The sequence below is a fragment of the Hemicordylus capensis genome, chromosome 4 (genome assembly GCF_027244095.1).
Source record: "Hemicordylus capensis ecotype Gifberg chromosome 4, rHemCap1.1.pri, whole genome shotgun sequence".
In the NCBI taxonomy this organism is placed as follows: Eukaryota; Metazoa; Chordata; class Lepidosauria; order Squamata; family Cordylidae; genus Hemicordylus; species Hemicordylus capensis.
The window spans coordinates 295641253-295656442 of record NC_069660.1 but is presented as its reverse complement, the minus strand read 5'-3'; the positions used below and the strand labels follow the sequence as shown (position 1 = coordinate 295656442).

The window sequence follows — 15190 nt, the reverse complement described above, 5'->3', positions numbered from 1 at the left end:
TGCTAAATTGATTACTTCCTCATATTATTCATAGTAAAGGAAAGTGTGAAAAAGTGAAAGTGGGTCATGAGAGTTGTTTAATTGAAAAAAATCTCATTTGCTATGATAGAATGAGAATTCACACCTCAGAAAAAACTGTTATCATAGCCTCCACCCATTAGACACTATCTAGCAGCCCACCCCACTCCTTTGGGGCAGATCCACTTTCTGCCCCCAATCTGCCCCAAAGACACCCAAACTTCAAAAATTCTCAAAAAATCAGCCCTCTGCCCAATCCCCCTGAAATTGGGGTGGTAGCCTCCACCCATTAGGAACTACCTCCCCACTATTCTGCCCCAGGCCCCACTTTCTGCCCCAATATGCCCCAATCTGCCCCAAAGACATGAAAATTTCAGAAATTTACCAAAAATCAGCCCTTTGCCCAATCCCTCTGAAATTGGGGTGGTAGCCTGCACCCATTAAGCACTACCACCCTACCCCACTCCTTTTGCCCAGATCCCATGCTATGCCCCCGAACTGCCCCAAAGTCACTAAAACTTTAAAAAATCGCCAAAAATCAACCATGAACCGAATCACCCGAATTTTTTGTGCCCGAAATTCGGGTGATTCGGCTCGTGCCCGAAAAAATTTGGGGGACATCGGGGGTTATTCGGTTCGGCCCCGAATCACCTGAAATTGTTCGTTTCGGGCACAGATCGTTCTGTGCCCGAAATTTTTTGCACATCCCTACTAAATATAAGAGATTCACCACTTTGAAAGGTGCCTCTTTGCTGAGTTAGCAGGGGTTATTTTCAATTACTATTTATTCACATTAATTGAAAAGCAGTGCCAGCTGTGAAGGTTTATTATACCATTACCTGGTCTTTGCTCTGTGGTGTGTTGGTAATTGTGGACTTTGTCAACTACAAACTGCAAAGATGACTTGATTTTCTTCTCCATCACTTGCATGACATCTGCAGAAGTTATAGATATGATCAGTCAGCTGATCCTCACTGTACAATAACAGCAACTTTATTGTACAATTCATTTTTTGTGGAAAATATTCTTATTCATTGTACTGGAGAAAACAGTTTTCTGACAGGTAATCATCTGGATACAGAATTTATTGGTCATTTTAAAGAGACATGGTGATAAACATATCCCTCTGGCACTTCCTCAGAATCTGCTGAAACTCTCTTGAAGCATTAAACTTTCTGCTTTAAAAGAAAACTAGATCCTGTGAAGCAATTTGAATCTGAATAGTTGTTTCTTCTATCAGAATGATACTCTGTATTCTTACCTCACCTACTGCAAAACAAAAACCACCAACTTCACTGATGTACAACAAAGTATTAGGAAAGTAGAAATGGCAACCAGAAAAGTTGAAATCCTTTGATTGTGCCAACTGGGGGATAAAGAAATTGGCTGCCATGTTGTGCAGGATTACGAGGGCAGAACAAGAGCTCTATCCTCACAAGCAGCTGGGCAATGAACTGTGTGTGAGGCTTGCCTCACAATTCAGTGCTGGGCGGGCAGTAGGGGAAGTGATTTTTGCTTCTCTCCATTCCCTGCAAAAGCTGTTTTTCATGTCCATGAGAGCCATACAAGCTTTAGCAGGGAGGGAAGGGAAGCAAAAATAGCTTCCCCCTCCACCTTCCCAGCAAGCCTTAGGCATAGTTCATTTCCTGGCTGCTTGCAGAGATGGTGCTCTACGCTTCCTTCACTCCTGTGAACATGTGCAACATGTCAGCCATTGTTTTGAAACTACAGTATACTCAGAAGTAAGAAGTCTAAAATTGGATTTAGACTAATAATTTGCACTAGTAATAAAATAATAATTAATAATACCATTTTCATTCCCAAGTGTTTCCTCCTGTTGTAACCTAAGCATTCATTAGAAAGCTAGGGTATAGAATTGGTTACAGTGCCAGACTGGGACTGAGGGAGACCCAGATTAAAATCCCTGTTCAATTGTGCACTCACTAGGAGTGTGCAAACTGGCTTGAAATCAAACCAATTCAACATCAAGCTTGTTTGGTTTGCTGGCTCGGCGTCGAACTGAACCACCCCCTTTTCGATCCAACCCCAGACTGAACACCCCCAAATGTTTGGGGCGTTCGTGGACCTTTTCTTGTAAAAAAACCATTACCTTTACTCCCCTCTGGAGGGTTGCTGCTGGTGGTGGAGGGGTCCACAGAGGTTCCTCCCCTCTTGACCTTCAATATGCCCCCCTCTGGCCGGTTTGGCTCACTCTTCACCCGTTCAGGCGCTCTTTGGCTGACTTTTGGCCTTTTCCCAGTAGCCATTTTGGAGGCCGCGCCTATGCACTGCGCCTCTACATGGCCCGGGCCATGACAAGGCACAGTGTGTAGATGTGTGGCCTCCAAATTGGCTGCTGGGCAGCCGGGAAAAGGCCGAAAACCAGCCAAAGAGCAAAAGAACGGGCAAAGAGCTAGCCGAACCGGCCGGAGGGGGACATATTGGAGGTTAGTGGGGGGAGGGGCGACCTCTGTGGACCCCCCTCCACCTCTAGCAACTCCCTGGAGGGGAGTAAAGGTAGTTTTTTAATGAAAAAAGTTCCGCGAAACCCCCCCCAGACCAAACCAACCCGGGGGGGGGGGTTGAGGGAGTTCTGGACCAAACTGGCCAAGTTGGGTTCGAGTCCGGTCCAGACTCGAACCGAACCGGGGCAGCCAGTTCCATGCACATCCCTAGAAGCCACTGGACCTGTCATTAACTCTGAGCCAGTATACCTCATTATGTTGCTGTGATAATAAAATGGTCATTGGATGACCATGTATACTTCCGTAAACTCTTTGGAAGAAGGGCACAATAAAATTGCATAATATACATTTAAAATAGTTCAATACTCATATAAAGAGTAGTGGTAAGTTCACAGCTCTGAACAGCTAGCAATGTATGTGGTGACTTGATGACAGACATTATGCTAGCTGTATCGTAACTACCAGGTTACCAGAAGTTAATTTTATCCTTTGCAAACTGTCCTCCTTTAAATGGGTAATTTCTACTGATTTTGTGGAACTGCATTGTCATGGCAGGGCCAAACCCATGACTAGTGTGCTGTGTTTGGTTTGGTGTGTCATCGCAAGTTGTGCAGTCCTGGTGTCTCTCATGCTTGTTTATATGGGGACATTCAGTTTTTTAGAACTGCAGAAACTGCAGATAAACTGTAAGATTCAAAAGAATTAAAGAGAAAAGCAGAGCAGGTGCTGGAGCAATGGTGATCAAATCAGGGAATGGACTTCCTTGAAGGTCCACAACACCAACAATAGGAGGATCAAGGATCATGTCCAACGTCTTCCAATTTTAATGATAAATATTAGCAAGCAAACATTTGCAATTTGTGAATTGCAATTATCATGCTTAACCAGTGAATAAAAATTGAGATTTGGCTATGAGAGATGTGGACTTATGAATGCTATGTCCAATGCTTTAATTATTATTATTTATCTTACACTGAGCTTGGGATACATAAAAACCTACCAGAATAAATTTTCATATAAAGATGACTGATGTGATGCAGCAAATGCACATACTACTTAGCTGCTGCTATTAAATTAAACAAGCCCTAATTCCTCCATAACATAGTCACAGGAAAGAACAGGTGACATTGTGAACCCTTTGCATGAAATCCTTGGGCAAAGACCTTGAGTTACCACAAGAAAGGTAAGTGGATTCCACTTTGCATTTTCCTGACATGGTTCCAGTTTCACAGCTCTTCTGATAATCTACATGCTTCAATTGTGATCGATCTAGTAATACATTCTCATGAGCAAACCTTGAGGTATTCTATCGTAATCTTCCTGCCCTCTCCAGCCCCTGCCAGCAAACCATGGCAACATGGAGGAATCAAGCTGATACGATGGTAGCTTTCTCTTCCTATTGTGGATGTTGTGTATGTAGCATCCCTGTTGCTATCAAGGTCACTTATGCAGAAAGGCAGTTTATTCTGTAAATCTGTCTAATAAACAAACACTCACGTTGTTGGATAACATACTACTCTGTTGACCCAGCAAACTCTTAGCACTGAGCCAGAAGTTTTCAGATGTGGACTTTTGGCTTGAAATTGTGGAGGGAGTTGGGGGCCAGTGGGCCCCTGGCTTATCTTATTATGGTTTGGTGCTCTTCCCAGCAGATTCTGTTTGCTGGCCACCCTCACCCTCTATGATCCTGTTATCCAAGCGTCATCCAAGGAGCATTCTGGGGGAAATGGTGTTTCCAAATTTCTGTCCTTCTTCCCTGAAAAGCCTCTGAATCACCCTGTGATTTGGGGTGACTGAAATGAGATATCATTTCTGGTTCAGCAAGTATTGCTAGTGCAAAGGCACTGTCTGCCAACACCAGCAGCTGGTGTTGTACATTCCTATCTTGTGATTCTGAAAGCAGTTCAGAGGCCTGAACACAAAGTCTGCAGTAATTCCCTAGACTAGCTCTCAGCCTCAGCTCTGGGGTTCCCACATCAAGCCTTAGAGTATTTGACCGGGAGAGATACTTTTCTGTTTATTACGTGTATTTTAAAGAGTATCTAAGAGCAATTTTAGAGGTTGGATGCACCATCCCCACACTGATACTTTGTTGTGAGCAACCCAGAGATGGAAGTTTGGGGTGGCATACAAATTTGATAAAGAAACAGACAGAAAGTCAGACAAATAAATATGACAGGCATTTGACATGCATGCCAAATAAATATGACATGCATCCACAGCATTTCCTTCCATTACTCTGCACTGCTGGCAATATGAGGGGGCAGTGTAGCACTGGAAAGAGAACTGCATCTGCTGCATTGATGACAACATCCTATTGCCCCCTCCCACACACTTTAGCACTGAAATTAATGGGGCTGTGGGCTAAGGTTGCATTTCTAAAACCTTTAATTTAAACTGAATGTAATAATCAATGGCAATTCCAAGAAAATCTATTGAGGACTGGGATATTCTCCATTATAACCACAATTTGTTTTATACATGAAGGAGCGAAAACTGTCCCTGTCATTTGCATTGCAGGGGTGAGTAGGAGGGGAATCTTCCACATAGGCATTCATCATAAAGAATGAAAGCCTTGACTGAGAGCCAGACTGATGCTGTACTAGTGCAACAAACCAAGATGATACATCTGTGCAAGAAGGTCACGAAACTGAGCAGATGCTCAGAGTTGCTCAATGTCCTGTGCTCTCAGTCTGCATGTGCAAGTGTTGTGCTTGGATGACAACAATAACAGATGGCTTTGAATCATTCAAGGGGAACATATATGAACTGAGGAAGAGAGATTTCACAGTAGGAGGTGCACCACAGGTTGTGCAACTGTACCCTGGTGCATCTGTGTAACAGTAGCCTGGAAAACAAGCTCCCAATTTAGCGCAATTAGCAAGTGTAATATGTTTGCACTAATGCAGTCTTAGCCTGGATGTCAGCCTTTTTATAGGAGTCAACATCCTTTCTAATGGTGTGGAGGCGCTGCGTGCAAAGTGCCTCAGCAGCAGTTAGTAATCCAGGATCCCACTGTGTAGGTCGGGAAGCAATTTTCATTGATCTCTTTCCCCAGAAGTGCTTTTTAACATAAGGAAATATGTCCTTGAGGACTGTGCAATCCTCAGGGATATATTTATAGATGTCACTTCCAGGGGATATTAGTTCCCTGGGGAAGGGGGGATTGGCAAAAATTACCAATCCCCTTGCCTGTGCAGTAGGACTGTGAATTACTAAATGCTGAAGAGGCACTTTGCATGCAGTGCCTCTTTGTCTGTTTGTGAGGATGGCAGCCAGTGTTTATGAAAAATAGAGAATATTCTGTTTTTCTTGCAGAGTGGTAGTTTTGTAATATGTATGAATCCTTGTATTATTTCTTCTAGAAAATCCAGTAATGCTAAGTACCTCATCTGTAGCAGTAAAATATATAGGCTGCATATATTATTGCAATTCACTAAGCTTGTACTCTCAGCTGATTCTACTCGCTAACTAGGTCGGCTAGGAGGACTCTTCTCCATATGCTGACACCGGCTGAAACTAGTTAGTCAGACACATGGGACAAGGCCTTCTTGGTAATCATCCACAGGCTCTAGAACTCTCTCTCGGTGGAGATCCATTTGGCTCTCAGTCTTTTGTAGGAGATTGAAGATTGTTCATTTTATCCAGGCTTTGGTCACTGAGTTTGCCCTCTGTTCTCTTCTTAGGTTGCAGCTGTGTGTGTTTTATTTTTAGCATGTTTTCATTAATGTCTTATTATTGTGTTTAACTTGTCTGAGGATGAAGAGTGTTGTAAAAATATAAGTAATAAATATTTCCTGCAGACTCTTCCTGCAGTTTGGCACTAGTGCATTCTGTAGGGAAGCTGCAACACTGGAGCTAAACAGATAGGGAGCTTAGAGAATTGCTGCTGCAATAGGGAATCTCTGCCCTAGAGCGGGGAGTTGATCCTAATTTATTACTCTATACATTCAAGCGCCTATTCAAGCAAGGAGAGTTGAGCTCATGGAAGAGGTTCTGTTGTGAGCAGGGTTCTCTTTTCTTGATTGCAAGGGACTTTTATGCAGTAGATTAAGAACCATCCTGATGTCTACTTTATTTAGGATGCATAATATTGATTCAGGAATACTTTCAGTCAGATCTATTCACTCTCCCACTGAAATTCTAATAGCAATTATATTCCAGGCCTTAAATGGAGATGATGTTTGCGATCCATTTCCAGATTCCCAAAGAGTTATAATTCATATTAAAGTAATTATAGCCCTGTGATTTCTCAGTTTTCAAACAGAAAAATATGCATTTGGGCTGTTTCATGACAAACACAAAAATATTTTATTTTCTAGAAGAGTTATCATGGCTGTGTTTGTATTGATGGATCACAAGTTGTGTTCTATAAATAGATATACATGTTAAATTATCATTATAAGATAATTGGAATTAATGTTCTGTTGCAGAGTCTATTATCTTTTGATCTTTAAGGTACATTCCAGATATTGAAAACAAGCAGACATATTTTGTGGGTTTTTTCTGTTTCTATAAATCTCGAGCTATCTTAAACTAATTGTTTTGTTTTGTTTCCTTTTGCAGTAAATGAAGGAGGTATTAAACAGGCATCCAATTTGTGTCCAGATCCTGGAGAACCTGAGAATGGAAAACGGATAGGCTCAGATTTTAGGTAACATTTGTAATTTTGATCCCCCCAAAACAGTGGCTGACAATACAACCAGAGCATGGCACTGCTCTGCTCAGGGAAACTCAGCTGGCATCCAGATTGATCTGCTTTAGACACCAGGCTAAGTCTTTTTCATTCGACCAGGATTCTAGTGTCTAATTAGATGCTGGGATTTTTAGGTTCTTCATCTGGTTTCTTTGTTGTAATTGCTGCTTACACTGTTTTGCAGTTTTAATGATTGCCCAGCCTTCAGGGACATATTCTCATGTGTCTCAGGGCACATCTGAGGGGAAGGTGAGAACAGAGAAATTTGTCCCACTGCACAATCTGCACTGCTGAGTTGGTCAAACCCATTTGTAGCACGTGTACATCTTACATCTTGCCTGTTTTGCATTAGTCATCATGTCGGCAGTGTTTTGAGTGCTGTTTTACTGGATTTTGTATTGTTATTTATAGATGTCTGTAAAATGCATCTTTGGAGTTGTAAGGTGGAATATAAAATTCCTAAACCATCTATCTATCTATCTATCTATCTATCTATCTATCTATCTATCTATCTACCAACCATAAGGAAGGCCAAAATTGTGCCTGTCAATACCTGGCAGAACTTTTATAGATAGATAGATGGATGGATGGATGGATAGATATACCCTAGTTTTCATAAAGAGCAACTAGTTACAGTCTAGGCTAGGGATGTGCATGAACTTCAGTCCGTGGTTCAGTGAACTGGTTCATTCTGGTTTGGTGGTTCAAGGTTGGTGCTGGGGGTTGCAGCAAGCAGCCTTTAAAAATGAGTACAGCAGGTCCTTACCTGCCTGACCACTGCTCCATGCAGATTCCTGCAGCGGCAGCAATCCCACAACAGCCTGTGTGCAGTGCTGACACGCACATGGCCTCTGCACATGACTGGAAACCATCTGTGTGGTCAGCCTGGTGTTGTATTCACTTTTAAATGTGCCACTCACAACTGCCAACCCGGTGCTGCTCTCTTACCACCAAAACAGATCATGGTTGGGCCAATCTGGAAAAAACCAGTTTGCTAAACCATGAACTGGTTCGATTTTGCACCACTGCACAAACCGCTGTGCATCCTTAGTCTAGGGTGCTCCTTCTTCCAAACGGGTGGGTGGGTTGTGCTGACAACCTGGTTCAACTAACTCTTGGTGTAGGTAGAATCAGGCTTTTATAAGCTTGTTGCTGCCTCTCACTGTCAATCCTGCATGTCCATAAGCTAAGGTTTGGACCTCGTAACATGAGGCCTTGGGCAATTCAGATCCAAGGCTTTGCAGCTGTAAGGCCCAAATATCACTGCTGCTGCTTCCTATACACAGCTTTGCCATGGAGACCCTTGTCATGTGATATCAGGCTTAATTTCTGCAATGCCAAATTAGTATTTCAAAATTCTTATCATTACATCGATCATCATTTGAATACTTTTAAAAACCTGATATCAGTTTTTTCTAAGTTTAATTATTGAGGAGGGGGATTTTATACATGTCTACTGCAACAAAGATCAAATCAAGAAGCATTTAACATCTCAAACACAAACTGTGGTGATTGCATACAATGTGTGTTAGTCGTTACTTTTTTTTTGTCTTTCCCAACAATCCTACAAGATATACCATATAATTTTGTATTCTAAATAATGTCAGATCTCAGGGAGCTTTAAGCTGCCCGAGCTATATGGGAACCACTTTTTCATGTCTACTTTCTAGATTATCATATTATCTGGAACTGCAGGATTTTTGGGAAATAAAGTGCATAATGTATGTTATTGGATCAATTTTTTTTGCAAAGCAGCAGCATTCACATGTTTGAACTGCATAGATTTATTCATGAAAACATGCATTCTGAGTGAGAGTTCTATGTAATTCAAGACTTCATCTTGTTTCACTTTAAAAGTTGTTATAATAAGGATTTTACAGTATTGAAACTATGAGAAAAAGCTTGCTAGATCATTCACAAATAAAATATACACAATGCAAAAATAAACAAACAATCTTGTGATGATGATGATGATTTAGTACATTTATATACTGCCCCATACAAAAAAAAAGGTCCCTGGGCACAAAGAACAAAAACTGTATTTTTTTTAACACAAAGTAAATAAATACTAATTAATGCCATTAGACAGAGGGTTTTCTTAGAATAGAATGTCCTGAAATTAGTAATGGTTATCATACTGGAGATATTTGTGCCGCCCATGATTTTACTAGGAATAAACTGATTTAGAATAATATTTTTAAATGGCTCTTTACAGCCAACTGAACAGAACTTATTTTCACCTCACCCTATCTTTGCAGAGTCCCACAAGCAGATACCACCTATAAACAAGGTCACACACCTTTTAACACTACAGTAATGAAATAGAAATGGACAACTACAGCCAGTTCTGTATTCACAATCACTAGCATAGATCCCTCATCATTCAAGTATAACTCTTCGAGATAAAGATATAAAGGAGTGGGGTCAGAACAGAGAAGAGGGCGGAGTAATTGGAAGGAAGTATGAAGGAGAGATGAAGGCAGATAATTAAGGGGAGGGAGGGAGACTTGGATACATGCATAGAAAAAAGGGAATAGGGAAGATGCAAAGTAATGAAAATGGAGAGACAGAGAAGAGGGCAAAGGGATAATATGGAAGGGGCATATATGGGCAGACAGGCAACAAGAGAGAGAGAGAGAAAGAGAAAGAGAGAGAGAGAGAGAGAGAGAGAGAGATGATAGCAGAAGACATGAGACATAAGGAGTCCATGGACTGTGAGTAGCAAGTGCTTGTGAGACCCTTACTTCTGAAAAATGCTTGTTCTGGTTGCAGATAGAGCTAGACAGAGAAAAACAAGGTAGGGGAACCAAACTCTCAAGCAGAGCTGCTAATGGGCTTTCTTGACAGCCTAACTTGATTTAGGGTCCAGAGTGGCTAATGCTGCTATTTCTGGTGGCGGAATTTCTGCTGGGCAGGCAGCCTGGCCTGGCTGATGGGCATAGCAGACATTCTGTGTTCAGCAGTTACCTTCCCAAGTCTTACTTCAGCAGAGCATGTGACCATAGCAAGGGCTTTCCAAATATAGGCCAAGACAAGGAGCTGTGGCCACATCCCCCTCAACTGCTATGTGATCTAACTAGAGCTGCCATTGCTTCTTGTTGCCTTTAGTACAAAAATACACAGAAACCTGCTTTGGCTGCTCGAAGCAGTAAGAAATGCCCGTGTCGGAGCCTGTACTGCAGTGTTGTGTACAGGTAGCTATAAAAATTGGGACTTTTGTGGGCAGTGCTATACCGACAGTGTGTATATATAAATATACGTTTAAAAAAGCGAAAGGGGAGGGACCGTCCTGGGTAAATCAGGATTGTTGGAGGTTAAAGGCCATTGAGAATAATATGTGAGACTGAGATCTCTACTTAAAACATTTATTGGGTTTAATGAATTAACTCCTTTCAAGGACTGATGACTCAGGAGCTAATTAGGCCTTAATTGGGAGCCCTGGATTGTGTCAGAATTTCAGTCAGTTTGCTGGTTAGGTAGACCCTGTTTTTGTTCTGAGGCGAGAATTAACTGAACAAACAGGATGCTGGCCTGTGTTTCCGTAGACCCAAAAATGCTGTGAAGATAACGTTTTTCATTGGTTTTAGTAGGCCAGCCTATGTTGACATAAATAGAATGCTTATATTTGGTTAACAGTTGTATAGGCAGGGCTTGTGCTGTGACAGATAGGCAAACAAACAAACAATACAAGGTTGTTTGTTTATTTATCTGGTTCAGCATGCAAGGTTACCAAATGTCCCTTACACTCACTATTTTTCACAATACACATTTTTTCACATTAAAATCTTCAGGATTGTTTTCAGGAATCACCTGAAGATTAATGTCCTAACATGGTGGTTCCCACCAAGAGTACAACAATTCTTGGGGGTACTTTTAAGGCATGTAAGGAGTTTTCAGCCCTCCCACCTCAATATCTAGTGATTAAGACAAAGCTCCACTGCCTTCTATTAGAGGACTTAGCTATTCCAATCACTAGTTTACATCCAGCTTAAGTTATTCACGAGTAGTGCTATTGAAATTAGTGGGAAATGTTTACTTGTTCTATAAACCTACATGGGAATATTCATGAGTAACTTGGTCTGGATGTAAACCAGTGACTCTAATAGTCTGCCACATAACTGTAATATTTAAGTGTGTGTGTGTGTGTGTGTGTGTGTGTGTACACATATACAGAGAGGGTATGTGTATCTAAAAGGGAAAAAAGCCCCCCGCCCCAGTCCTAACAGAATAATTGAGACCAAGGACCCATTTGACCATGTTATCAACAGTGTCTGCTATTCATTTTTGATAGTTGGCCCTATTCTCACCTATTTCTAGGTTTGTGCAAAACATTATGTTAAATCTACAACCTACTTTTGAGCTGTTTACCATCTGGAGTATACCTTTGTTAGGGATGCAATGAAATCCCAAACTGGCACTGAGGAACTGTACATTTTATGCATATAAAAATACCCCCAAATGATATGCTTGAGGGACCACAACAACACTCCTGGGACCAGTTTAGCTAACTCACTTAGCGAGTTATTTATCCCTTTAAAGTCCAGCTGGTACACTAGCAAGCTATCCAATCCACTAGCAAGCTATCCAATGGTACACTAGCAAGCTATCCAATACAGATATAGTCCATTCTCAAAAAGCAGAGGTGTGTGTATGTGTGAGAGACAGAGAATGAACTGACAGGTACTTGAGAAGGACAAAAATCAGGGCTGTTACGTGATAGGAAGATGCTATCAATGTTTCACATATCTTTATAGCATGAGGTGGCTGTAAAATTTTCAAGTATTGCAATGTGGATCACTCAAACTACAAGGAAAATCACCATAGTTGCGAGTGTGAAGGCTGACTGTACAAACTGATCAATTGGTGGAGTAAGCTGAAAATGTTACAGCTTAACTATGGAGCCTCCATCAAGGGGGAGGATCGGTTACAGTTGGCACTGACTCCTTTGGTGATGACTAGGGACCAGGCCTTCTCTGTGACTTCCCCAGGGCTTTAGAATGTGGTCCCTGTCAAAATAAGAGCTTCTACATCTCTGGCTGCTTTTAAAATGAACCCTGAGACACACCTGTTTTCTCAGTTTTTTAGTTAAAATTTTTAAAACTGTTTATTAATAATAATAATAATAATAATAATAATAATAATAATAATTCAATTTCTATACCACCCTTCCAAAATTGGCTCAGGGCGGTTTACAAAAAGAAATAAAACAAATAAGATGGCTCCCTGTCCCCAAAGGGCTCACATTCTAAAAAGAAACATAAGACACACACCAGCAACAGTCACTGGAAGTACTGTGCTGGGTGTGGTTAGGGCCAGTTACTCTCCCTCTGCTAAATAAAGAGAATCACCATGGTAAAAGGGGCTTCTCTACCCAGTTAGCAGGGGTTTTAAGTTTTTTATTCTGTAAAACTGTTTTAATTTCTTATTTTGTTTATTCTGCTTTTCTGTTTTATTTTGAAATTATATACACTGCCTAGAGATTTATGTTAGGCAGTCTACAAATGTGGTAAATAAATTAATAAAGAGGGAGGTGGGTCCAGAAGTCTCTTATTTAAGGGATGGGGCATGCCCTCAGATGGTCTTTGCTTTATAGCGAGGAAGATACCAACAATAGGTATAATATAAGCTCCTAAGCTCTCTTGGCTCCTAAGCTGTTTACAAGATTGAGGTATAAGTTGGTGGGTCAAACTCTCCTAGTTCCAATTCATCATTCTTCAGACAACATTACTGAGAGATATTAAGCTTCTTTGATTTCAGTAATTAAGTTTAATTGACATCATCCCCTTAATACTTAAAATCGTAGCTTCTCACTACCAAAAACACATTCACTCTTCTGCTTCAGTAGTAATAGTCAAAATTGCTATTCAGCAGGCTCTTCTGCTCTTCTATTGTGTTTACAAAGCATACTTTTATATTTACTAGGACTGATGTGGTAATCTGAAAGGTTCAGCTACTTATGTGGATCCCAAATGAACCTTCTGTTTGCCTATATCTTATTTACTTTCCATCCAGGGGAAAAAGGAAAACCAGAGGCTAAATGTGCAAACCCTTGTGCAAACTAGCTGGGGTTTAAGAATGAGACTGCACATCCGGTTGTATTCAGAGCTCCTAAAATCAAGGAACTGTGATATACTTGGTGGGAATTATCATGGATATCTGAAACCCTGGGACAGAAATACACAAAACTCCATGGCAATAAAGCTACAGGCTTTGCACATCCCTAATATTTATGGTATCTTTATTTTAAGCCAAAGTAGTGACAAGGCTAATGTTGCATAATATGCAAGAACTGATAAAACTTTGATAACTGATGGGATTAATAAAAGAATAAATGTTTATAGAACTTTCAAAAAGTACAGGAAATAACAAGCATTAAGTATTTCCTCCCCTCTTGATGTGTTCAATTTTAGCCTGGATGCAACAGTACAATTTTCTTGTGATGAAGACTACGTGCTACAGGGGGCAAAAAGTATCACCTGTCAGAGAATAGCAGAAGTCTTTGCCGCATGGAGTGATCATAGACCAATGTGCAAAGGTAAATATATGAGTGACCTGCGATCATAGTGTTTCTTGTAAACCAAGTCCTATGAAGGAGCTGGGCATGTTTACCTGAAGAGGAAAAAATGAAGGAGAAGTATGATAGCTGTCTTCAAGTATCTGAAGGGCTGTGACATAGAAGAAGGAACAGACTTGTTCTCTGCTGCTGCTGAGGGCAGAACTAGAACCAATGGGCTGGAATTACAAGGAAGCAGATGTAGGCTAGAACTTAGGAAACATTTCTTAACTGTAAGGGCTGTTTGGCAGTGGAATAGTTTGCCTTGTGCAATGGTGGACTCTCCTTCACAGGAAGTTTTCAAATAGAGACTGGAAAGCCAGCCCTCAGTCAGGGATACTATAGGAGATTCCTGCATTGAGCAGGGAGTTGTATTAGAGGATAGTTGAAGGTAGGCTTGTGCATGAACAGAAATATTGGGACGAATCCAATTTGATAGATTTTGGTATCGGGTCTTTTGGCCCTTGTAAATATCATTATTATCCAGTTTCCAATCTGAAATCCTAGCAAATTCAATGCTAGGGATCATTAGAAAGGGGATTGAAAATAAAATGGCTAACATTATAATGCCCATATACAAAACTATGGTGCGACCACACTTGGAGTACTGCCTACAATTCTGGTCACCACATCTTAAAAAGGACATTGTTGAACTCGAGAAGGTACAGAAGAGGGCAACCAAGATGATCAGGGGCCTAGAGCACCTTTCTTATGAGGCAAGACTACAACACCTGGGGCTTTTTAGTTTAGAAAAAAGACGACTGCGGGGAGACGTGATAGAGGTCTATAAAATCATGCATGGTGTGGAGAAAGTGGAGAGAGAGAGAGATTCTTTTCCCTCTCACACAACACTAGAACCAGGGGTCACTCCATGAAATTGATTGCCAGGAGGTCTAGGACCAACAAACGGAAGTACTTTTTCACACAACGTTTGATCCACTTGTGGAACTCTCTGGCCACAGGACGTGGTGACAGCCATCAACCTGGATGGCTTTAAGAGGGGTTTGGATGACTTCATGGAGGAGAGGTCTATCAATGGCTACTAGTTGGAGGGCTGTGGGCCACCTCCAGCCTCAAGGGCAGGGTGCCTCTTAGTACCAGTTGCAGGGGAGTAATGGCAGGAGAGAAGGCACGCCTTCAACTCCTGTCTGTGGCTTCCAGCAGCATCTGGTGGGCCACTGTGCGGAACAGGATGCTGGACTAGATGGGCCTTGGGCCTGATCCAGCAGGGCTGTTCTTATGTTCTTATCCAATAACTATTGGAGAAAGTACCCATAGATGTCTTGGGGGGGGGGGCAGAGAGAAAAAATGGCTGGGCATAGAGCTCTGAAATTAAGCAGGACTCTATGTATTTAATTTCAATTAAATCTGTCCATTCCTTGATTTCTAATTAATTTGTAAAAGTAACCCGGAAATTGTACTCTCATCAAAATATCATGGCCAAATTGATGTCACATC

The 15190-nt window shown here is 41.3% G+C and overlaps 1 protein-coding gene and 1 long non-coding RNA gene across 9 annotated transcripts in view; one reads left to right on the top strand and one right to left on the bottom strand.

Annotated features, from left to right (window-relative positions):
• The window catches only part of CSMD3 (CUB and Sushi multiple domains 3), a 1041917-nt gene that overhangs the window by 502552 nt on the left and 524175 nt on the right, over positions 1 to 15190 (top strand). For all 7 annotated transcript variants that reach the window (XR_008306202.1, XM_053246219.1, XM_053246218.1 and 4 more), the window contains 2 exons: positions 7050 to 7137; positions 13590 to 13714. Coding sequence is in view for 6 of the 7 variants with exons in the window: in XM_053246219.1 (XP_053102194.1) it covers positions 7050 to 7137; positions 13590 to 13714 (213 nt within the window). In the remaining variant the exon portion in view is untranslated. The remainder of the gene's footprint in view (positions 1 to 7049; positions 7138 to 13589; positions 13715 to 15190) is intronic.
• The window catches only part of LOC128323327 (uncharacterized), a 78314-nt gene that overhangs the window by 43811 nt on the left and 19313 nt on the right, over positions 1 to 15190 (bottom strand). For both annotated transcript variants that reach the window (XR_008306204.1, XR_008306205.1), the window contains exon 2: positions 858 to 953. This is a non-coding gene — a long non-coding RNA (uncharacterized LOC128323327). The remainder of the gene's footprint in view (positions 1 to 857; positions 954 to 15190) is intronic.